The sequence below is a fragment of the Taudactylus pleione genome, unplaced genomic scaffold (assembly GCF_031769625.1).
Source record: "Taudactylus pleione unplaced genomic scaffold, aTauple2 ptg000208l, whole genome shotgun sequence".
In the NCBI taxonomy this organism is placed as follows: Eukaryota; Metazoa; Chordata; class Amphibia; order Anura; family Myobatrachidae; genus Taudactylus; species Taudactylus pleione.
Window position 1 is genome coordinate 1602703 of NW_028284610.1, and position 26871 is coordinate 1629573.

General features: G+C 44.7%; 1 protein-coding gene across 1 annotated transcript in view; it reads right to left on the reverse strand.

The window, feature by feature from the left end:
- Nucleotides 1–26871, reverse strand: part of VPS41 (VPS41 subunit of HOPS complex) — a 307161-nt gene that overhangs the window by 102393 nt on the left and 177897 nt on the right. The window contains exon 17 of the mRNA XM_088478142.1: nt 12666–12758. Coding sequence (XP_088334268.1) covers nt 12666–12758 — 93 coding nt within the window. The remainder of the gene's footprint in view (nt 1–12665; nt 12759–26871) is intronic.

Here is a 26871-nt window from a genome sequence, read left to right on the forward strand (position 1 = left end):
GGTGTCACTCTAGGTTGGGGGGGACCGTTGGCACGGACATGACAGTATAGCCCTATGCATTCTGTGGTTGAGTTATTTTCAAATAGGTCTGCACTGCTAATATGTTTGGTACTTATTTCCATATGTGATATGTTGATGCAATGTATTGTTGTGTAGTACTATTATCCAAAATTAATCTGGTATATATTATGGATGTATTGAAATATGTTTCTTATGTTGTAAAGGCTCAGGTCAGATAATTGTGTATTAATCCCGCTACGGCCTTGAGGGCTGGTGTACCGTGGCTTGATGCGGCCGTGTAGCAGCCTTGAGGGCTGAAGGTGCCTGGTTGGATGAGGCCTGTGGGCCGGTAGGTTGAGATGCGGCCTTTGGGCCGGAAGCAGCCTTGAGAGCTGGAGGTGCCTGGTTTGCTAAGGCCTGTGGGCCAGTAAAGGTGTCTACACACATAGCGATGTGCTCACGATCTGACATTGTGTACCATTTCCGCTGAACTTTCCCCAGGAGCTCCCCGACAGTCGAGAGCACGATTAGGTCAAAAAAGCTGCCAATTTGATTCATGATCCCACAATCTATCATGCATCGTGTCGGAAGTCCAAATGGTGAGATCGTGCATGAAAGATCGTGAGTTTACCAAACAAGACACGAGGATCTTCACGGTTGGTGGGAAATTTAAATAATGGGCGGGGCTAGCTAGGGGGTATAAAAAGCAGGTGCCATTTTAACCCTGTGCACATTCTGCTCTGCTACTAGTGATTCTAGGTGTATACCTGCTGAACCCTGTACATTGCTACTGTGCTCTGCTTTGTATTTGGCTTGCCTTTTACAAAGTGTGTTCTACCTGCAAGTGTGTGCTACCTGCATTCTATCCTGTTCCTGAATTCTGTGCTGATGGATCCCTATCAGTATAAAGTGTTTGTCGCCCAAGCTGGGGTCAATGTGATCCAGGACAGGGCCCAGCAAAGGAGGAGGAGAGCATGCTGGATCAAGGAGTGGCTGCTGCAAATGGATACTCGCTCTCACATGTCCCTGCTGATGGAGATCAAGGGGAACAACCTGGACGACTACCGCAACTACCTGCGCATGGATGACGCCACTTTCCAGGAGTTGCTGAGTATGGTGACCCCCCACATCCGGAGGCAGGACACAAAGTGGCAGAGGGCAATCCCTGCTGAAGAGAGACTGGTGGCTACCCTGAGGTACCTGGCTACTGGAAGGTCACTGGAAGACCTGAAGTTTGGGACCCTTATCTGACCTCAGTCCTTGGGCGTCATCATCCCGGAGACCTGCAAGGCTATCGTTAAAGTGCTCAGTACCAGTATTGCAAGGTAAGAAAAAAAAACACACTACACATTTGTTTCTTGTGAAAGAAAAAAAGTTTTTATTTTTTGTGTTTTTTTTTTTTAAACTCTTTATATAACTGTGTTGACAGCCAATAAGGCTGCATTAACAAGACTGTGCCAACAACACTGTACAGTATTAAATAATATTTTGTGTTTTTTTATATATCAATTTTAAATTATGTATAAAATGTAGAAAACAGCATTATCACCAAATGTTATCAATTTCTATAGGTAGGCTGCTGTATGTTATATGTCAGACGCCAGTTTGAAAAGGCCAATACACACATGGCACAAGTACAGATTGTGGCCCTGGCTTCCATCAATATGTACTTGCGCCACATGTGTACTGACCTTGTCCAATCAGCACCATCACCACCATATACCATACAGCAGCACCTATTGGGAATGATAAAATTTGGTTATAGTACAGGCAACAATAATAATAAAAATACCAAACAGTTACGAATAACGGGCAAATAATCCACTGCCTCCAGCAGAGCATTATAAATGGTCTGGCTTGTGGGTGGGGCACTGGGTGGGGTAGTCACCTCCAACTGGGCTGGGGGGGCCTCACATAGGCGTTTGGGGCAGGAGAATACAGAAGTGGGTCTGCAATGTAAGTTGAGTCATGTAAATTACTATTTAGTGACCTTATTAATAGTTCATACACGAGCCTATGGAAATTTTTCTTAGTTGGGTCATCCATTTTATGCATTTTACTATTAATATGCGCTGTGAAATCATCAAGGTCATCCGGCTGTTTCAGAAATATGTCCTCCTGTTCTATGTACTGCTGCTGCTTTTTCCCGTTTTTTTTTTTATCGTTGGGGAGGTGCGGAACATGATGGGGGGGTTGAATGGTTGTTGGGACTGGGGAAGAAGTTTCTACCTCGCTGTCCCCGATCAAACTTAGGTCCGGCATGGAGGACATATCAGGCTCTTGGGTGGGAGTCTATATAGAAAAAAATGGAGAAAAAATATTATAGTCATGTTTTAACCCATTTTTTACTATTTTTCTAGTTTCCAAACACCGTGGAGGAGTGGAAGAGCATCATTGAAGAGTTTGAACAATGTTGGCATTTCCCTAACTGCGGAGGAGCCAATGATGGAAAACACATCCGCATCAACACTGGATCATATTACTACAACTATAAAGGCTTCTTCAGCATCGTTCTCATGGCAGTGGTGAATGCCAACTAGGAAATTTTGTTTGTGGATGTTGGCAAGAATGGCCGTGCTTCGGATGGTGGGTCCTTCAAATAGATGGCATTCTACCAGAGACTCACCAACAAAACCCTCAACTTGCCGTCACTGGACGAGACACAGCACGGCCTAAATTATGTTTTCGTTGCAGACGAGGCTTTTGCTTTACATGAACATGTGATGAAGCCATTTGCACAGAGGGGCCTGACCAGACAGAAGAGGATCTACAACTATCATCTATCCCGTGCACGACGCAATGTGGAAAATTCATTTGGAATACTCAGCAATCCGCATTTTCCACACAACCATAAACCTACGTGTGGACAAGATAGACTGGGTCGTGATGGTGTGCTGTGTGCTGCATAACTTTCTGCAAAGAAAAACTACACAACGAGGACCAGTCACAGTTAGACCAGAAGATGCAGGACATCCGGAGGACGTTGCCCAGTTTACATCAGTGTCTGCACCTCCAAATTAAACAACATCAACCGCACGTGCCAAAGAAATGAGGAAGGAGTAAATTCAACGGACCAGGTGCGGTGCCATGGCAGGAGTGCTGTCTGTGAACTAACTGACTACAGTGGACATTTGGGATTATTCTAAAAAAAAAGTTTGGGTTTATGAACTGTGTTGCAACTTAACAAAATCTCCTCAGACGGTCCACTCACTTCTGCCGCCTCCTCTTCTCCCTCTCGCTCGGCCATCAGCATGACAGACTGGTGTTGTGGCTCCTGATCGCTGATGAAGCTTATCAAGTTATAGTAGCACAGCGTTGGATGATGAACGTCGTCGATGCCCGCTCCGGACCTTTTTGATTTGTCCACTTTTTTTTCTCCTTCATGTACACTGTACACAAGTTCTCGATTTTCAGGTGACCGTTTTGAGGGTTGCATCCGCAATAAACTTTTTGGTGTACTCCAACAACACCTCCAAAGCTGCCAATTTGTGAGACTTATTATGGTATTGTCTACAGCTTATCCGCCATAGACACTCTTTGGACTGTAGGATCTCGAGGAATCCAGTCACAAACTCTCGCTCACTAGCCATCAATATTCCTAGGAAGAAGAAAAATATGGACACATACATTTTTAGCTATAATTGTACATTGTTTTGTGATTTTTAATGTTGTTAATGTTAAATGTTTTAATATGTTTTTGTTTTTTTTACAGGATTTTAATATGTTTGTTATGGTATTGTAATATGTTTTTTATTTTACAGGAATGTAATGTGTTTTTATTTGTATTGTAATGTTTTCTTTTTTTACAGGAATGTAATGTGATTTTATTTGTATTTTAATTTGTGTTTTTTTACAGGTTTTTAATATATTTCTGCTGATGTAATAGATTTGTTTATGTTGTTGCAATACATTTGTTATGATGTTATATTACAACATCATAAACAAATATATCACAGCAACATAAACAAAGGTAATATATTTGATTATGCTGTTGAAATATATTTTATGTTGTAAAGAATTGTTCATGTTGTTGTAATGTATTTATCTTGTTGTAATATATTTGTTTTTGAAATTTTAATATATTTGGAGTGTTTTATAGTTATTTATTAGGTGATCCGTGACATTGGTGGGCAGTGAGTGGGTAGCACACATTGGTGGGCATGGGAGGTTAATGCATGACCCAGCCACCGCCCGCCTCATTCCGGCGGCCGTTGGCTGGGTCATGCATTTATAGTTGGGTGGCACACATTGGTGGGTAGGTGGGTGGCACACATTGGTGGGCATGGGAGGTTGGTGCATGACCCAGCCACGCCCACCTCATTCCGGGTGGCACACATTGTTGGGTAGGTGGGTGGCACACATTGGTGGGCAGTGGGGTTGCATTAATACAGTACCAATACTCAAAGTGCTGAAATCCAGACTTCAGGTGTGCAGGCTCCCAAGTGTGCGTCCTCCTCCCTGTATCCACGATGCTGCACAAGATGGTGAATGGGCGTGTACAGGGTCCTGTCCATCAAAATATGAGACGTACGATGAATCGTGAGATACATCGTGAGTAAAAAGTATTCACGATCGGTACCACAACGTTCCCAGATTGGCAAATCTGCCATACAGCACGGCAGATCTGAAGATGTGATGTACGATGAGCGGGGACAGGCAGGAAGTACACCTACCAGGAGCTCATATAATAGACACAAGAAAGGGACCTATATACAGATGTGTCCTGCTACATTTTGCTGCATATGCGTCAAAATCGTGCCCGCCGCTCCATATGATTGCACGGTGCGATCTCAGTGTGCGCCATAGCATACCGTAGCGTAAGCTGATGCGGGTAATCGCATGGCACGATGCGTGCACATGTTTGTAGCGCAATTGACAAAGATGTAAGAGGACACATCTGTAGGGAGAAAAACTGCATGGAAAGATGAGAAACGGACTAAAAGACCATATCATACTCTTAGGAGAAGCTATTAGGAAGGTGCAGGAAATGCGCAACAACAAGCCAGAACAGATGAAATTCAAGACACAGATGACTGCATGGATGTTACTATGTTGCTTTTAGGATATACTCAGTTGAATTATCCGTGCTACACTGCATATTGAAAAATGGTGCATCTTTTGGCATTATAAATTAAGATGTTTGTTTTATATGAAATTGTAAAATGAGTATCCTTCATACATTACACCCCTGCACCACTTTTCCCAATTTAGCACAATTATTTCTGGAAGGGGGAGGGACTCCCCCTTTACTTGAGAAAGGGCAGCAAGGATCAAAAAATAGGAAGCGCAGCCACATACTCTACTATCTAAAAGGCAGTAGTGCATGGAAATGTTATTACCAGGTTATAGAAAAAAGTAACATGATATCAACTTATTATTAAAGTAATTGGAGTTGGAAACAAACAGCAATAATTTCTAGAGCATGAAAAAATGTTCTACTGCTGATTAAGCTAGCAAGTGCTGCATTGCATTCTTTGTTATATTAATGAATGAAAACCTATTTTTGGCTGGCAAGTCTTATTCATCTTTTGCCAAAGGCTGCTGATTTATGGACCTAAAGCTGGCCACACATGGTGAACTTCTCTGTCATATTTTCTGCATATGTGAAGCTCCATCATCCAAAGATGGATGAACATGAGCGATCTGTATGGTCAAAAATGTAGCTAGCCAATGACCCCTATTCAGTCATGTAAAGACAACTGAGGGCAGACGTGCAGGGAAAGTGTTTAGGTCCCGATTGGTCTCCCTCCATCTGTTCCTGCAAAACTACAAGACAAACTGGAATCAAGGAACTGTGGACAAAATGAGGTGTCTGTACAGAGATAGAGATGCTAAGAGTAGTTTGTGCTCCTAAGTGTGCCAACCATTAGGAAAGCGGTGATTATTTGTTTCTTTTTTTGCGGTAGTAGAAATACTAGTTTGTCTGAGTACTTTATTCAAGGCCTGATATGCTAAAAGGCCTTCCAGTGACTTTTATTTTCTTTTTTCTATTCAAGCTACACAAGCATTATGTCATAGTGGGGTAGGAAGGACAGATCTGGGAAAGCAAGGGCATATAAAATTGGGCATTATCACAGGGGCATATGGCTAGTCCCTGGTGGAACAAAGGGTATGACAATCATTTGACTAATCCCCCTCCAACTACTACCTGCCTTTTCATTATATCCGTGTACAGTATGCCACGCAGCCAAATGTTTGGCTTTACACTCAACACTTAAAACACAGCAGTACAGGAGGACAAAAGGAGCAGTAATAGGATTCAGTTCTACACTGTGTCAGCCTTCACTTCCATTTCTATATGTGTGTAGTTATTGGCCTATTGCGCAAATGGCGTCTCATGGGATACAGCCATACATGTGTAGCTAAAATATACAGTCTGCAATAAGGTTAAATGTTCAGATTTAACCTTGATGGCTAGTGTTTGGTGAGACTAAAGGTGCCCATACAAGGTGCAATTTGCAAACGATTCGATGTCGTATGCAATCGCCCTTGAACTCTCCTGGCAGCTGAAGTGAACGATGTGCAGCAAAAGTTGCACGATGTTCACCCAATCTATCATGCACAACCTAATGATTTGCATATTCATTAGATCGAGTGCGATATGACACAGATGCATGTAGCATGGACCAGAGAGATCCGTGCTACATGCATCTGACACAGAAGCACGGATGGGACCAGTGAGACCTGTCTGTGCTGCTGTGTTCTAAAAAAAAAAAAAAGATTCCTGTGTAAAAAAAATAGAGGAAATAAACGAGCAAAATAAAAACACACATTTCGCAGACCCATGGACTTTAGTACCGTCCTATAAGGACGGTACTTCCCGAATGAGAGCTCAGCAGCGGGATTTCACTATCTGAGTGAACAAGGAAAAAGTTGTATAATAAAGTGCATCAAGATAATGATGAAAATGGCTGTAGAGAGAGAAAAAAAATATTACAAAGCCCCAGGACTAAAGGGGTTTTATACTGAACATTAACAAGTGATGACAAGACCAAATTTTACTATTTAAGGTTTTAATTGGAATCCATTTTTTTTGGTCTATTCAATTGAGGAAAAATAGGAAAACCAAAAGTAGTCTTCCATGACCGTTCTTCTAGTTAATACAATATCTATTTGGCCCCTGAAACGTAATCCCTTTTTCTCCTGAATACTTAATTTAAGGCCTGTTGTGCTAATAGAGCCAAGAATCAAAGTTCTAAATTTAATTTTATAAGCTCCCCCACACCCTGATAATTCACATCTGCAAGCTAGCGTGAAATGCTTGTTTGTGCAGCACAGCAGATGGGACGATTCAAAGAACGATGTCCATCAACGTCGGATCGGGCGTACACACTATACGATGTGTACTATATATCATTTCGATTCATGTTGGAATGATATATCATACACTATATATTGTATATAATAGCTAAGGCGCCAGTGCGGGTGCACTGTGTACTATATCTGCTGTATTCAAAAAGCTGCACACCTATCGGGGGTCTGCCAAGCCCCCAACAATCTGAACAATGCACAAAAATGGATAGACGGCGCTATTGTCATACAGCAGATAAAAATAATGGAAAGAATATATATATCTCTTCAATAAGAATGTTTAATAAATGTTAATAAACACATATGAATAAATAATCCCAATAGGGATTCCTAAAAGATGTAATCCTAAAAGACATATATAAACAAAAATGGACAATAATGCATATAAATAAACAACCGGTGAAGAGTGATCTCCGATCCCAAGTAATGCGGGGTGCAAAAATGCCCCTATCTGGATCCAATGATATGGGGCTATGCACAATTAGTCACTAGTTTGCTGTTTCCCAGAGATACAATGTTGCAAACAAGCCACAGTTGGTAATGGCAACACTAGTGTAGACCCCAGTGCAAGTGAGCTGGACTTCAGATGGAGGAAACGCTGATCGTCAAACAGTACTGGAGCAATAGTATGAATAAAAGCTCAACAGTACTCACGATCCTCTGTTAGTCCAAGCCGCTGCACTGATATCAGATGCAGCCTCCGTTACTGTCAACAGTCGTATCAGACTGGAATGGAGCTGATGTCCCAACAGGGTCCCCTGTTCTCTGAACCGCTCCAGCGGTGAGCTGTGTGCAGCGTCAGTGACTGTGGTGGCTATGCTCCGGAACCGAATGGAGGGCTGGACACTGCTCAGCTCTACTTGTCCCGTGGCCCGATGGAACTTACTCCCTCACATACGTCCTGGCAATCGCTGCATGTGGAATCAACAGTCAGACAGTTCAGGGAGAGAAGGAAAGCAGACGAATATCTTGCACTGAGGCAGCCGCTGGGGGATGGGATCACTTCATCGGCAAGCACAACCATGCCCTCAACGCGTTTCTCCGCACTAGGAGGCTTTATCAAGAGGAGGATGTGTTAAGAGGCTCTGTCTTAGCCCAACTTTATAGTGCTGTCAATCAGATATCTTTCAGGTGAATATAATCAAACAATTAATTATAGCAAAACACCCATACTCCCTTCAGGTCTAATAATAACACCAGTAGGGAGAAAAACAGATAGTTAGGTAAGATTCAAATTTACTTTTCATATTCACCCAGACTTAATAACAAATGAAACATACAATCTATTACAGCCCATAAATACATACTAATAATTACAATATGCAAATATATTTTACCAAAATATATTAATAAAAATATATAAAATTACTTAGTCACAATTAAATACACAAGAACTTGACGTGTTATGTACCTAAACAATTCCAAAGCAAGGAGTAGGGGATAAACCCAAGACAATATGAGAAAAAGATAAGAAAAAACTACAATATACCATATAAAATAATAATGGATTTAATGAGAACAGGACAAAAAAAGGAGAACAACAAAGGACCTCCCAAGGATTTCTAAATAAATTTGAGGTCAATAGTTTCATTCAACCCTTGTGGCTTTAATGATTGAAGCTTCAATATCCAGGCTGCCTCTTGGCAACATAAAGTTCTAAATCTGTCGCCACCTCGATTCGTAATAGGACGTATGTGAGGGAGTAAGTTCCATCGGGCCACGGGACAAGTAGAGCTGAGCAGTGGCCAGCCCTCCATTCGGTTCCGGAGCATAGCCACCACAGTCACTGACGCTGCACACAGCTCACCACCGGAGCGGTTCAGAGAACAGGGGACCCTGTTGGGACATCAGCTCCATTCCAGTCTGATACGACTGTTGACAGTAATGGAGGCTGCATCTGATATCAGTGCAGCGGCTTGGACTAACAGAGGATCGTGAGTACTATTGAGCTTTTATTCATACTATTGCTCCAGTACTGTTTGACTATCAGCATTTCCTCCATCTGAAGTCCAGCTCACTTGCACTGGGGTCTACACTAGTGTTGCCATTACCAACTTTGGCTTGTTTGCAACATTGTATCTCTGGGAAACAGCAAACTAGTGACTAATTGTGCATAGCCCCATATCATTGGATCCAGATAGGGGCATTTTTGCACCCCGCATTACTGGGGATCGGAGATCACTCTTCACCGGTTGTTTATTTATATGCATTATTGTCCATTTTTGTTTATATATGTCTTTTAGGATTACATCTTTTTAGGAATCCCTATTGGGATTATTTATTCATATGTGTTTATTAACATTTATTAAACATTCTTATTGAAGAGATATATATATATATATATATTGTTTCCATTATTTTTATCTGCTGTATGACAATAGCGCAGTCTATCCATTTGTGTGCACTATATATTGTATGGCGTGTACCCAGCTTTATATAGTTTTGACTAAAATAAATATTTTATAAAATATAAAAACAATGTAGATAAGAGGGTAACTATAATGCAGCTTACGATACATTCACCAACTGCCTTCTATTCTAGTGATTTCTTAATAATATTAGCAAAATAACAGAAAACAACAGTACAATAAAGTAGAAGTTTAATCCAGAGGTCCTGAGAATACTGCTGCAAAGTCACCTGTCTGAATGAAATCTAAACTCACTGTGCATTGTAGGTTAAGCAATAAAAACATAATCATAGATGTGCTGTCAATTGGCACAGAAGCCATAGCTAGTTGGATGTGAACACCACTGTCTTTTTAATCCACTCGGAAATAAGTGTTGGTATAATAACTACACCTCCTACTGAGTTACACTGGCGAAGAACAGAATGTATATAAAAAGAAAACCTTCCAATGTGAAACTTGCAAGGAAATCTTATTATTTTAGGATGAAGAGCAGATTGGGCAAACTGTAGCACATAAGCCTTTTTTGATTTCTACCCTTTTGATCTGAGGAAAGTCACTTTATTATCTCTAGACACAGACACAACAAAAAAGCAATGTATTTGGGAGGGAATAATGTTGCTCGAAGGGCTAATGTCACATAAGGACAGAAATTGATGCATGCAAGTCCCTGATATCAGTTTCTCAGCCAAGGCTATGTTGAAATTTGGATACAGAAATATTCTTAGGTACAAACAACCTGATGTTTATGCCCACTGGATTATTCCATATAAAAACGCAAGAGGACTAACAGAAACTCTTATTCTTAGGTTCCAGACCAAGCAGCTCAAGAGACTATACATACTGCTAGTGCACATTAACATATACATGTAATAGTTTTTTGTATTGAACATCCTCCATGCTGCCATATCTGAAGAATCCCCATTTACAGAACTGGATTATGTCACACTATCGTCCATTCATGAAGCTTTAAGGATACACATTGCCTAAGTGTGTGACCCTAAGTGCCTTTTAAAATAACTAATTTTACATGATGTGCCCTTTTTTTTTTTTTTTTTTACCAACAAATGCCATATTGGCTGGAAACCCCATTGAAATGAATGGTAAAATGCTGTAATAAATTAAAAGGTAAATAAATAAAACCAAGCAGTTTGGCTTTGCTAAAATCCACAAAAAGCCCCAATATTATACAGTTTTGGTTGATTCACATTAATGTAGGGTGTGTGTTTTATTTACATACTAAGTATATACTAATTTAATGGTGGTGAGGTCTAATGCAGGGTACACACATCAATGTTCGGGCTGACTGAGTAACCAATTTGGTAAGCATATCCACTTATCAATCGGTCGCTCAATATGTCTGATCAGACATTACTACTGGACCGGCATTTCAATTTGTCTGCCTAGTTGTGATGTGATTGTTGCTGGTTCCTGCGGCCAGCATAACAGGACATTCAGTCGCCCATACACACAGGTAGATGTGCATGATATATCTTTCATATATATTGCATCTGCTGTGCTGCACGGCCGACACAATATATCTGTGAATAATGTAATTCCCAGATATATTATGTGTGCACACGACACTGAATGATATATCGTTTGTCAATATATTGTGCAGTGTGTACCCAGCATAAATGAGCCCAGTCCCATGATACTGAAATAAAATTGCCACTCCAGGGTGCAAAGTTTGTTGTACTATTACCGTGCCAAGCATCACTTGTCACGGTAGACACTCCTCTGGATCTGGATCTCCCCTTGCTTTAGTGGAAACTAGACCAGGATGTATATAGCAGTGCTGCTGGCTATGGATTAAGTTGGGGATCACTTCTGCAGTGTGTGGTAAGAGTCCCCCAAGTGGCCAGCACTGGTACTGCAAGCCAATATACGTGATTTTGTAAGTTATTTTAAAGTAACAAAATGCATATAATGTTAACTTATAAATAGTGTGATGAGCTAAAATCATGACGCACCATGTGTTCCTTTAATGCTTACCAAATCCGTAATAAGTCATATCGTCGCGTTTAAAAATCTAAATGTCTAATACAATTCCAAAAAAATGCCTCTGTTCCATTAAGCTTCAACATAGTTGTCAGAAAAATGAAAATTACTTTTGTGCTGTACAATTATTCCTAGAAATGCTGTGTAGCCTTTCATATATATGATACATGAGAATAATGGCTTGGCTTGTTTCAGATACTTACAACATTGTATGAGGAAGCTCATACAGTGAGTGTATTACCCTATGTATCTATCGAGAAGGGCTTACTCAGACTTTGTTTTTTATGTTTCATCACATAGTCTCTGATGTCTGTAAAAGTCTGACAAGTACAGTTTTATGTGTTTATATATTTATCAAGAACCACCTAATGTCTGTAATTTACATCAAATACACCAAGTCATACTTTATTCTATATAAGATTTATTATTTACCAATACAGTAAAAAACATATTTCTCCTCAGACGGAGTTACCCAGCTCTACACTACTGATGCATAAATATATCTAAGTATGGGTCCAGTGTAGAGAGTTTATGGCATCTGAGCACTGTGTTAAGTGGAGGCGTAGATGGAAAAACATAAATGTGGGCACCTGCCCAAGTACTAAGACTATTAAACATAGAGAAAGAAACATAATCAGCAAAAGTGGAAGCAAACTGTTTTAAAAAGAATTTGAACATGCTTGTCATTCATATATGCTATATTGGAACCATCATCGTATATAAGATGCACAATTCCCAAAGCAACTAAACACCCGGGAAGAAATTACAAAAAGTATGGAGTATATTTTTTCCTTTAATACACTGAAGTCAATTGCTAAAAATAGTTTAACCTTCAAATATTAGATCCTCAAATTTGATATAAACACAATATTGCTAATGTTTTATTGTTGTCGGGGATGAGGATGGTGAATATTTAATAAAAGATTGGAAAAATAGTTACAACCATACCTCGTAATCTGTTTTCAAAAACTCATCCAGGATCATTTCGTAAATTGCCGGTCTTAGCCGTAAATCTCCTCGCGGCAAATACTTGCTGATTGCCTAGAAGAAAAAAGAAATGTGTAACACACATTAATTGTAAATAACATTTAACAGAAACTTATGGCTGCATGAGACATGCTCCATGGGAAATTTCTGTCCTCCCTGAGCTCGCCTTAGGACACATGCGTTACGGTTTTACGGGTGTTACGGGCGTTACGAGTGTACCACCCCAGTCAAACTCCCCACCTGTTAAATGTAACTATAACCCTGGTAGATCTCTTGCCATGTCAGTCACTGGCAGTGGGTTGGCGGTAACCAGGGATGTTGTAGCTTCATAAGCCCTAGGAGCCTGGGGGATGGAGAAACTTGCACTAGCACTAGGAATCATCAACATGAAAAATATGATTAACACTTATTAACATTTCACATTTTTTTCTTTTAAATATTATTCATAATTAGATCACATTAAAAAAAAAACACACACTCTATTTAGCTACTTCTCCCAATAGCATGACCTACATGTTACCAGCCCAGTGGCCCAGACTTTCCATTCCATGTCATTGATGGCTCTGCAGATCCAGTAAATTAGGAACACCAGCGATTTGTGCAGGTGTTTATTTAAATCAAGTTTATTATATATTACAAATGCTTCACTTCGTTGACAAATTGTTAACAAAAACTTGAGCAAATTAAGAAACATACCCCAACACTTTTTCCATGTCCGGAGACATCAAGGGCTGATTCTGAGCTGGGAACGAAGGAATTAAAAGCAAGTAACTGTGCACCTGAACTAACCATGTTACAACGCAAGGGGGGCAAATCCAGGGCCAAAGCCATGGCCCTGGTAGCACTCCCCTAGTTATGGCCCTGCTAGACAGTTACACTGCAGTATAGATTGGAGTTTGGACTCGCCCCTCTCAAATATAAATCTCTGTGCAGCATGGTTTTGCCCAGGTGCAAAGTTACCAGCTTTTTTTTGCTTTGCTCCCAACTCAGCCCCAAGTGTTTAGTTTATCTACTTACAGGACACTTGGCAAAAGCACATCTTGGCTCAAGGATAATTATATCACAGTTGATTCTCTGACTTTATATGGAATCACCAGAACATTTGAAATACCTGCGATTACCGCACAATCTGTGTTTGTCATTATATGGTATTTGTGTTGCTCTATAGCAGGAACTTCCAAATAAATCAATTTTGATTCATGATGCAAGAAAGTAAAAATGTGTATGGGGTGAATGCTTTTTATAGCAACTGTATAGGGCCTGATTCAGAGCCGGACGCTCTGACAGAGCGCTCGCTCTGAATCAGGGCCGGCTTTCTGTTTTTTTAGAGCGGCCTCCTGGCCGCTCGCATAGCTGTGGGTGACCACCCACAGCTATAGCGAGCGGCCAGGTAGATGGTCGCGATGGTCAAGACCATCACGACCATCGTGCTTGCGACGAGACCCTTGTGGTAGGGTCTCGTTGCCGCAAGCGCCAGAGAGCTTTCGGCTTTAACAGAGCCGAAAGCTCTCCCACTGACATCACTTGTGATGTCAGTGGGGCCGACCCCAGATGGTAGGCGTTCCCATGGGAACGCCTCCGTCTGGGCAGCCACGCCCCCCGCCCGCCCACCAAAGGGGGCGTGCTGTCACTCAACATCGACAGCATGCCCCCTTTGGTACGAGACCCGGAGCGACGGTTTGCCCATCGCTATCCGGGTCTCGCGCATGTGCACAACGGAGCCGGCTCCGTCGTGCGCATTCGCACTGGGCCACCATCGACCCGCTTGCGAGCGGGTCTGAATCAGGTGCATAGGCCCTCATTCAGAGGCGGGCGCAAGAAGTGAGCGCTCACTCTGAATGAGGGCGGCCGCTTGAATTTTCAAGTGCGGCCTCCTGGTCGCTAGCTAAGCTGTGGGTTACCACCCACAGCTTTAGCGACCGACCAGGTTGATGGTTGCGATGGTCAAGACCATCGCGACCATCGGGGCTTGCGACGAGACCCTAAGGTTGGGTCTCGGCAACTGCAAGCCCCAGGGAGCTTCCTGCTCTGATGTCAGTGCGGCCGCCCACAAAACGGCAGGCGTTCCTTAAGGTACGCCTCCGTTTGTGAAACCACCCCCCCGCCACACCTACAAAATGTGTCGAGCTGTCGATCATCATTGACAGCCGCCCCTTTTGTAGTGAGCTCCGGAGCAAGGGAATTTCTCTCTCGCTCCGGGGCTTGCGAACGCGCAGTGCGGCCGCTGCGCGTGCACAGGGCCTAAACATCGACCCGGTTGCGAGCGCTCAGCGCTTGCGACCGGATCTGAATGAGGTCCATAGTGTCTATCTAAAACCAAGCTGTTACAGGTGTGGTATATTTTGTCGACATTCATTACGTCAACATGATCTTAAAGTTGACATTCATCATGTTGACACTGCTGAAATGCCCACGATAAGAATGTCTGCCAGACATCCCTGGTGGTCTTGGTTTGGCTGCTCCAGCAATGTCTTCCGGGACCGGCGGTCATGTGATGATGACTTCTGGTAGATCTAGCGGCGCTTCCGGTGGTATGATTAATCCTAACCACAAACCCACTCCTAGTGCTTAACCCTAATCTCCCCTCCCATAGCCTAACCATAACACTCCACCTAGTGCCTAATCCTAAGGCTGGGTACACGCTAGACTATGTGTACCCAGCCCAACCTCGGCAGCGACGGGAACCAGAGGGGGAGCAGGCATCAGCAAGTGCATACATGCTTGCCAATGCGGGCAGCGATGGAGCGAGGGCGGGGTCCATGCTGCATCATTGCACTTGCTAACGACATCCCCCGTCGGCCCTACATGCAGGGTGTCACTGTCGACCCGTGGGAGCACACATCGTCAGAGACATAGTGGGAACACACTAGACTATGTGCCCGATATGTTGCCCCTATCTGCTGGATCGGACGACATATCATCTAGTGTGTACTAAACATAACCTCCAACCCGTAGCCTAACCCTCCGCCTTGTGCTTAACCCTGACCTCCCCACTCGCATCCTAGCCCTCCGCTGACAATCCGTGCATCCGTCAACATTATGCACACGCCGACATGTTCAATGTCGATATTTCAACAATGTCAACAACATAACTGTCAACATTGTGATGTTGACATTATGACTACAGTCCAGCTGTTATACAGCCATGCACATACTGCACAACTTGGTAACAGGAGGTTTAGTGTATATTGTATGATATTTTTAGATCAATAGCCTGAACATTTTACTACTTAAGGCCACTTTAACTAGCCCATTTGCTTATTATGTATAAAACTAGAAATAAAAAAAAATAAAAAAAAGATCTTTCTCCAGTGGAAATAGGCATTTTTACAGGAAATACAGTTATTTTCATTTTATTAACATCCACTGCCAATGGAGTCTATCACTGTGTATTGCGGTTAGGTGTAATGATTTGGCCGGGTCCCCGGGTGAAAGGGTTCCCCTGGCTGTGGCATTACACCCCAGCTAGAAAGAGTCTGGAGCTGGTTATTGTAAATACAGGGGACCTCTGCTCATTTTGTCCCCTGTATTTCCAACACCAGGACCGTCTTGCTGAGCCCAGTACTGGTTGTGCGAAATACAGGGGACCTCTACATCTTTTGTCCCCCGTGTAAATGAGACCTGCTCATGCTAAAATCGAAAGCATGAAGCAGGTCTATTATTTTGAGGATTTGAAGTTCAATTCTAATAATGCAGCACAGATGGAGCAATGGTTAGCATTACTGCCTCACAGCACTGAGGTCCTGGATTCGATCCACACCAAGGCCCTGTGTGGAGCTTGTATATTCTCACTGTGCTTTCACAAGTTTCCTCCCACAGTCAAAAAAATATGAGATATGGTAAGAACTTACCTTTGTTATCTCTATTTCTACGAAGTCCATAGGGTTCCACAGGATACCTTGGGGTATAGGTGTGACGTCAGTCATCAGGCACCATAGAGTTAAGCTTTCAGCCTCCCAGGATGCACTAGGGTCCCCCTCCTATACCCCGCCCCCGAGCCAAGGCACCTCAGTTAGTTATCAAGCCATAGGCCGGAGGAGGAGAAGGAAGAGAGAGAAAGAAGATCTGGATACACACAAGAATCACACTCTCACCAGAGGGAGATGGAAAACCCGGTGACCAGAGCAAAGCCCATTTGCAGCACAGGTGCGACAGGGCGGGAGTCCTGTGGAACCCTATGGACTTCGTAGAAATAGAGATAACAAAGGTAAGTTCTTACCATATCTCATATTTTCTACTTCAGGGTCCATAGGGTATCCACAGGATACCTTGGGGATGTCCCAAAGCAGTATCCTTTAAGGGTGGGGACGCTCCTGTGCTGAAAGGAGAATCCGCCGCCCGAAGGAAGCATCCTGAGAGGCGAAGGTGTCAAACCTGTAATACCTCACGAAGGTATGGACAGAGGACCACGTAGCAGCCTTGCAGATCTGGACTGCAGAGGCACCACGTCGAGCTGCCCACGAAGGACCCACAGACCTAGTGGAATGAGCCTTCAGAGAAGGAGGAACCGGCAGACCTTACCTTCATGAAGATAAGCTTCAGAAATAGCCATACGGATCCAGGCTGTCAAAGTTTGCGTTGAAGCAGGCCAACCCTTTTTACGGAAGCCATAGAGGACAAACAAGGCGTCCGACTTCCTAAACGAAGAAGTGCGGTCAACATAAGTCCTTAAGGCCCGCACAACATCCAAAGTGGCCTCACTCACTGAAAGGCCAGGTGAGTTAAAGGCCGGAACAACTATTTCCTCGTTAACATGAAACTGGGAAACAACTTTGGGAAGAAATTCAGGCCGAGTGCGGAGCACTGCCCTGTTCCCATGAAAAATCAAGAAAGGGGGTCTACAAGAAAGAGCCCATAAATCAGAAACACATCTGGCCGAAGCTATGGCCAGAAGGAAAACAGTCTTAGCTGTTAGCCATTTAAGATCCACTGAGCCCAGTGGTTCAAACGGCGGTCCCTGGAGAGCCCTCAGGACCACAGCCAAATCCCAAGGCGCCACAGGTGGAACAAAGGGCGGCTGAATGCGGAGAACACCTTGCATAAAGGTGCGCACATCCGGGATTGTAGCAATCCTACGGTGAAACCAGACAGACAGGGCCGAAACCTGTACCTTCAAAGAAGCAAGGCGAAGCCCATGATCTAGTCCCGCTTGTAGGAAGGCGAGTATCCTAGACAGACGAAACTCCCGCGGTGCATAACCTCTCGCTCGACACCACTGGAAGAACGTATGCCACACGCGATGGTATATTCTCGCGGAAGACGGTTTCCGAGCTCGTAACATGGTACGCACAACAGAGCTGGAAAACCCCCTGGACCTCAACATGGCTGTCTCAACAGCCACGCCGTCAAAGACAGCCGAGTCAGGTCCGGGTGAAGACAAGGACCCTGCGACAGAAGATCCGGCCGTAGCGGCAACCGCAGAGGACTGTCCACGGACAGACCCTGAAGGTCTGAGAACCAGTGCCGTCTGGGCCACGCGGGAGCTATCAACAGGAGCGTCCCTCCTTCCTGTTTGAATTTCCGGATTACCCGTGGAAGAAGGGAAACCGGAGGAAACAGGTATGCGAACCGGAACGTCCACCGGACGGACAGAGCATCCACCAGAGACGCCTCTTCGTCTCTTGTGCGAGAGCCGTACACCTGCAACTTGTTGTTGTGCCGGGACGCCATGAGGTCGATCTCTGGAAGACCCCACCTGTCCACCAGCAGTTGAAAAACGTCCGAGTGCAGGGACCATTCCCCCGGATGAACGTCCTGGCGACTTAGAAAGTCCGCCTCCCAATTTAGCACTCCCGGGATGAAGACCGCTTATATGGCCGGAAGATTGCGCTCCGCCCATACCAGGATCCGAGACACCTCTACGAGAGCCGCCCGACTTCGAGTTCCTCCTTGCCTGTTTATGTAGGCCACGGTGGTAGCGTTGTCCGACTGGACCTGCACCGGGCGACCCTGGAGAACCCGATGTGCCTGCTGGAGAGCATTGAAGACCGCACGGAGTTCCAAGATATTTATTGGAAGCTCCGCTTCTGTCGGCGTCCACCTGCCCTGGAACAAGTGTGGACCCGAAACTGCTCCCCAGCCCCGAAGACTGGCGTCCGTTGTCAACAGGACCCAATTTGGTACCCAGAACGGACATCCCTTGCTGAGATGGGTCGTCTGCAACCACCAGGCAAGGGACAGGCGAACCTCCGGGGTGAGTACTATCGTCTGGGACTTTAGAGACTGAGGCAGCCCGTTCCACTTGGACAGGATCAGGTGCTGCAGAGGTCTGGAGAGAAACTGGGCATATTCCACCATGTCGAACACCGACACCATGGAGCCCAGTAACCTCATCGCCGAGTGTAGAGACACCCGCCGGCTGTGCAGACAACTGCGCACCCTCGACTGTAAAGAAGAGATCTTTTCCCCCGTCACAAAGATCCTTTGCTGTCCCGAGTCCAATAAGGCTCCGAGGTGCAGAATCCGCCGAGCCGGGATTAGAGTGGACTTCTGCCAGTTTATTAACCAGCCGTGCCGTTGCAGTAGCGCAATGGTCAGGTCCAAGTGGCGTAGAAGGAGCTCCGGAGAACCTGCCACTAATAAAAGGTCATCCAAGTACGGCAACATGCAGCCGCAGAGAAGCCGCCATGACCGCCATCACCTTGGTGAACACCCACGGTGCTGTCGCCAGGCCAAAAGATAACGCCCGAAACTGAAAGTGGTCGCTGCGGATTGCAAACCTGAGGAACTGTTGATGGCGCAAAAGAATAGGGACATGCAGGTAAGCGTCCTGTATGTCCAATGACACCATGTAGTCCCCAGGTTCCAGCGCCAGAATGATGGACCGTAGGGTCTCCATCCGAAACTTCGGCACCCGCAAAGACTTGTTGAGAGCTTTGAGGTTGAGAATCGGACGATACGACCCATTGGTTTTCTGCACCAAAAAGAGATTGGAATAGAAACCCTGGCCCCTCTGGGAGAATGGAACAGGCACTATAACTCCAGCCTTGAGCATAGTGTGCAAGACCTTCCGCAGCTCCGTGGCCTTGTTCCGGTCTGATGGTAGACCCGTGGTGAAGAATCGAGCCGGGGGTCTGTGCCGGAAAGAGAGGGCGTACCCGTGGGAGACAACCTCGAGAACCCAAGAGTCTGTCGTGGTGACCGACCAACACCGGGCGAACTGCAGCAGGCGGCCTCCCACTTTGGGATCCCCCAAAGGGAGGCCCGGACCGTCAGGCCACAGGCTTGTCATCAGGCTTAGGGGCCGGACGTCTGGTACTCCATGCCTGCTTCCGGGGCTTGGCCGATTTCTTGGGACCAGCCTGTCGAGGAAAAGACTGTGGTTTGGGCCTGCCCTGGGCCCTATAAGACCGAAAGGATGATGGTCCCGAACCAGAAGGGACAGCGGCCGACGGGAGACATGCCGATTTGGCTGCCGCCAGCTTGGCCACAATCTTGTCCAGATCTGGACCGAAGAGAACTTCTCCGGTAAATGGCAACGCCTCCAAACCCTTTTTGGAATCAGCGTCCGCCTTCCAGGATCGCAACCACAAAGTGCGACGAGCAGCCACCGCTGCTGAAGAAATTCGAGACACCAGAGTACTAATGTCTAAGGCCGCCTCGTTGATATAAGTGGCCGAATCACGGAGATTACCAATCAACTCCGTCTGTTCGGCCGGACAGTCGGAATCAAGGGACGCCTCCAATGATTCCGCCCAGCGTTCCATCGCTCTGGCAACCCAGCAAATGGCCATAGCCGGCCGCGCTGCCCCCCCCCCCGCAAGGGAATAAGCGGACTTCAGGCAGATCTCCACCTTGCGGTCCGTAGCATCCTTAAGGGAGGACATGGATGGCATCGGCAATGTGGCACTACGGACAAGACGTGTCACATGAGAATCCACCTGTGGAGGGGATTCCCATTTAGCAAAATAATTATCCGCGAACGGATAAGCCACCGCCAGGCGCCTCTGAGGCTGGTATCGCTTGCCAGGCTGTTTCCACGCCTCCTCTAAATGGTCCACTAACTGACCCGAAAGAGGAAAGACTGTGGCGTCACCCTTCACATCCTTAAAAAAGGCATACTTGGATTTAGCAGCTGGGGGAACTTCGTCCTCAATCACCAAGGCTGTGCGGACTGCCCGAATAAGTCCAGGAATATACACCTTGGACCTAGCGTCAGCGTCCTTAGTATGGAGAGGTTCCTGATCGTAAGGATCCAGAATCTCCCCATCATCAGATGTCCCTTCGTCATCCTCATAAGGAGCAGACAGAGACGCCACCGGCCGTTTATGTGGCCGCATCACAGCCTCCCCCTGCAACACATCCGACAAGTGCTGTACAGAGCTCGTCAGGGAGTTAACCCACGCCGGCTCCTGAGAAACCGGGAGAGGGGAAATAGGGAGACTGCGGGGTACCACCAATTGTCTTGGGAAACCCTGCATGGGTGACGACACCACTGACTGCTGGGACAAACCCATCTGCGTAAACGCGGGCTGCGGAGCTAACTGGCCCACTAAGGTTGTAAGCGCCTGAGCGAAACAAGCCCAGGGCGGCTCCTGTACCGGTGCTGTAACCGTAATAGGCCGCGCCATTGACAAACACTGCCGGCAGAGGCCCTCCGCGCTACCCTCCCCCTCCGCTAAAGGTACCTTACATGTAGTACACTGTAGCCGGAGGGGAAAATCACTTTCAGACATGATGGTACCAAGTATGTGACCCCTCTCACCAATTGTATTTTAAAGAGGCGAGAGACCACCCTGCAGCACCGCACCGCAAGGGCTTAGCAGAAAGAACAGGGACAGTAATAAAGCTGACAGTCAGAATAGAAGATACAGGCAGCAGCGCTAGCACAGTCACATACAATGTAAAGAAAATCAATTCCTGCACTAACCAGCGCTGATCACTCAATTACGCAGACACAGAGTCTGGTAGGACACAGCGCTGCATACACAGACCTGACCACAGCGGAGGAGAGGTATGCGGGGGGATCCAGACCACGATGCCTCCGTCCAGGCTTCCAGCAGCGTTCACCATGCGTTCAGGAAGATGGCCGCCGAGGAGCTGAGAGGAGGCTGGCCTGGGGGAGGAGCGCTGCCACAGGGCCAGTCGGCAGTGTGCAGAGAGGGCTGTGTGCAGCGGGGGAGGCGCCGGATGTGAGACAGGGAAGGTGCGCTCCCCTGGCATGCATTTAACCCCCAGGACGCCGCAGCGCTACCGCTCTGCTGCGGTCCGCTGTCCCAGGGGGGTAGTGGAAGCGCAGGTTACATACCTGGCTCCACGCTGCAGCCAGTCCCCAGGGAGCCCCCTGCCTGGGGACTCTGGACCATGTAACAGTGGGGACCCACCGCGGGACCCCGCTGCTTACCTTGCTGTCCCCCTTGATTCCGGCCATGGTCCGGAACATCTGGGGTCACCGCTAGGTGTGACCCCAGATGCTCACCAGCATCCCCGGATCGGTACCAGCATTCTGGTACCGGCGGGGGTGTAGGGAAGACAGCATGGACGTCAGGACTGACTGTCCATGCTGTACATCCAGATGTGCAGCCACAGCTGCATGCAGGAACACTTCAGGGGCTCTTCTTAGCCCCCACTCCAACAGGTGCACCCGACTCCGGCCAGGCACCAAACTAAACTGAGATGCCTTGGCTCGGGGGCGGGGTATAGGAGGGGGACCCTAGTGCATCCTGGGAGGCTGAAAGCTTAACTCTATGGTGCCCGATGACTGACGTCACACCTATACCCCAAGGTATCCTGTGGATACCCTATGGACCCTGAAGTAGAAATATACTGGTAGGTTACTTGGCTCCTGACAAAAATGAACCCTAGTGTGTCTGTGTGTGTACATGTGCTAGAGAAGATACTGTAGATTGTAATCTCCACTGAGGCAGGGACTGATGTGAATGGTCATATATTCTTTGTAAAGTGCTGCAGAATATGTTTGCACTATATAAATACCTGATAATAAATAAATAATGCACATTAAATGTTATACACATGTAATAGTCACATGTTTCATACACAAAGGTTTAAACATATTTAAGGACATTTTACAACTGATCTGCAAATAAAGGTTTTTGCTATGTCATTATATGAACATGTGCATTCATAGCAGCTATAATATTGACATAATGTATCCTAACGGTTTATGAATATTGTTTGTGTTCTCATACAACAACAGTCTAAACCGTTTTAAAAGGGTTCCCTCTCTGTTATAGCCTCAAATTTTTTCTCCATTTCCTTATTTGACAATATTCTTTATACTCTTTCCAATCACGTATATAGCTATGAATTGATCTGTATCTGTTACTGTCTCTGGGAGACACTTCACAATATTTATTTTTTTAATGTTTATAATAAGACTTGCACTATGTCAGATAAGTAAAGACCTTTTATTTAAATAAAGCTTATTTCAAAAGTACAATTTAGTTTTGAAAAGTGTATGGTATAATAAAGAGATGTCCCCATTCATTATCCTGGCCAAATCAGTACAGGAGGTCTAGGAAAACCTAGTAGAGCTGGTAGCCTCTGGTGGTAGAGGTGCTGTTTTTGTGCCTCCTGCACACCCAGAGACACACCAAACATGCAGTGACCAGCATGCGGCTGCCTTTCACTATAAGGACCACACAATTTGAGGAGGGGTGCATTTTACAGATATTAAAAAATAATTGTATCATACAGTGCAAGTCCTCTAAAACTTAAATCCAATCTGGGGCCTTTGAGAGGTGGAGGAGCTGGATGAGGCACAAGGAAATAATAGTAGATCAGCAGTAGACTATTGCTGGTCACCTCGACTTTGTAAAAACATTAGTGTCAAATCAGCACCTCTTAGAATTGAAATGTGGGAACATGTATTGTGGATCAGTAGCTTTGTTCTTCAAGGGCAAAGGAGTCATTCATTAGTAGAGTTTGCTCATCAATACAGGTTTCCACATGCGTGCTTTAAAATTAAAGGAAACGTTGGTACTAGTTATTTTTCTGAAAAGGGAGGCACGGCCAAGGAAGGTATATCCCCACATAGGTCTCTGGCTTCTGAACTAATTACTTTATTATTTTTATTGAAGTGATATTTAGCTGAGTCAATAAATAAATTAATAAATCACAAAATATGTTCCAAAAAGTTTACACAGAAGTGTTTACATGAAGTTGGATGTACAGTCAGGTGCATAAATATTGGGACATTGACAGAATTTTCATATTTTGGCCTCTATTCACCACCACAATGGCTTTGAAATGAAACAAACAAGATGTGATTTTTAACTGCAGACTTTCAGATTTAATTTGACGGTAATTACATCCAAATCAGGTGACTGTATTTACAATTCAAAGACAATTTAAAAATATCAGTGTACTGACACACTGTATAGAAAAAGTACCATTTAGCTGCCCAGGGCATTAATGAGTTTACTGAATCAGTGACAAGGTAAGATCACATCTGGTCCTTGAAAAGTATAAAGCTGTGGGTCCAAATTCTTGTCATTCAACTTCTACTATAATCATCCTCCGCAGGGCCTTAACTAGGGTGGTACAACACGTGCCACGGCACAGGGCATAGCAGGGCAGGGGGGCGCTGTTCAGGCATGTCAATTTTCTATTTACAATCAGTCTCACTTGTACCTTCCATTTCTTTTATCCCCATCATCTCCTGGCCGCCCCATCTCCTCCCTGGTCAACTCCTCCTCCATCTGACCACCTCCCCAAGCACTGTCATTCACATCCTCTATTATTTCTGACACATTTCAAAATATTGTCATAGCTGGACTCAAACCTATCATCTCTCTCATGGCACCTTACACATGGAGTTATCTACCCTACAACTCTGATGGCAGCCCTGATTCCCAACCTTTGCCAGTGAGTGTACCATATAAATAAATAAAAGTAGCACTCTTTCTATACCTTCAGTCTGCGATTTACACTGCAGGCTCCTGGCTTGTGCACAGCTGTTCTGATGGACAAATCCTGCTGCAGGTGCAGCTTCACCAGTGCTCTCCTACATCTACAGCTGGTGAGTTATACTGCATAATTATTGTGTATTGTCACTGTAGCCATTGGGTTCACACTGTATTTGGCAGTGACACCTGAATAACAGTGGTACAACCGGATTGGTATCCCTTCATCATTGCACAGGATTAATCAGATTTGTCATGCCCCTTCCCCATTAGGCTACACCCCTTTTTGGGCATGCATCTTATGTCCCTAATTGAAAAATAAGGGGGGGGGAGAGAGGAGGGGAAGGGGGGGTGGGGGGTGAGTGCCAGTGCTCTTTCAGGCCCAGGGCACCAAAACGACTAGTTACAGCTCTGATCCTCTGTATCTGATCATCAATTGCTATCTTTATAGTGCCATATACTTCATTCATGGCATCATACAGATGATACAGTGGAATACATAGTGAGAGCGCATCCACAAATAATTGCAATACACAACAATAACTTTAACCCAAGTTATTTTTTTTTTAAAAACACCCGAAGTTGTTGGTTTTTTTACATCATTAATTCATCTCACCATTCATATATAGTTGGCTTGATGTTTATATAAAGATATCCGGGCATCTTATTATCTACTAACTGTGATTGTAGAATTTTCAAAACTATAACATTTATAATTCCTGACATTAGTGATTTTTAAAATGTGACTGTGGTATAAAATGAAAATAACATTATACAATAGGCCAGTGATTCCAAAACATTGAGTCACTACGCCCTAGACGAGTATCAGCATTTTTTTCACTGCACCTCTAGGCCAAAAGTTTTTTATTGAGAAATGGAGTAAAAATTATTAAATTAAGTAAATTGTTAATACATATGTGTCCACATACATCTAGCCTCCTTGCGCGTTAAACAGCCCTTCTAATCGCACCATGCCGTGGCGTGACTCTGCATCGCTGATTGTCTTTTTCTAGAAATGAGTCTTATTCAAACAGTGATGCGAATAGCTAGCACAAGCAGCTCCTGCTGATTAAAATGATATGCAGCATGCATATGTTCTCTGTGCATCTGTGGGTGTATCTGCATGTGGAATGCTACACTACAGTGTTACGGCCGCTGACACTGTAACTTAGCGTTTCACATGCAGATACACCTGCAGATGCACACAGAACATAGGCATGCTGCATATCATTTTAATCAGCAGGAGCTGCTTGTGCTACCAATTCGCATCACTGTGTGAATAAGATGCATTTGAAGGTAAAAAGTTGCACGAAAGACGCTCAACGCTTCCGAGGCACACAGAGCTTCCGCATTATGTATGGCACGACTTGTAGCACATGGAGGAGAGATGTATGTGGACACGTGTCATCCTTGGGTTCAGTTATGTGATGGTGGACAGTGATGTGCTTCTGCTTGTCCACTAATTTTAGGATTGGCTGCAACCTGCTTATCACATTGACCATAAATGATTTAATTTGGTCCTGGACCACCAAACCGTGGCAAGTGCCCAGTGGCAGCCAGTTTGGGAAACACTGCAATAGTCTATTTCACTTTTATACTGACACTGTTATGTGTTTCATTTAAAGACCATATTAAATTACCTTTGGGCTCATTCACTTTATGGTACCAACATTAAAATATTCTATTTCCACAACTAGATACATCAACTATAGGCATATGCAACAAGCACAGTTGCCGGAGCAAAAAACACTAAGGGTTAAAACAAGAAAGGACTAACAGACAGCAGCCAAGACATATTCTGCAAGCTACAGCTTGCAAATGAAATAGATACCAGGCCCAGAGGGGCATACCTCCCTGATGCTTGTGACTTCAATGGAAAAGACAAAAAAAAAAGCCGTTTAATCTCCATAGGTGAATTATTCATTTTCAAATGCTCTGTGCTACGAGTTGAATGTGTTATTCATGGAAACTGATATTTCATCCCCAAGGACTGCAGACCAGGCTGAAGTGGGAACTTCAAGTGGCCAGAAACTTACAAAGTGTCTCTCAGCAATGGTTCCATAAGCTTAAATAAAAACTCAAGTTGATAACCAAGCACTAACACAAATAAAAAAAATAAAAATAAATAAATAAAAATAAATATATCATACAGTATTCACTACTCTTTTTTGCTCTTTGCAGCTACATTGGCTTTTTAGATTTTTATTTTTCAATATTGCTTTTTATTTAAACTATATAGAGAAAAGAAAAAGGGGGAAATTAGGTACACACCACGATTACATCCAATACAGTGCAATGCAACA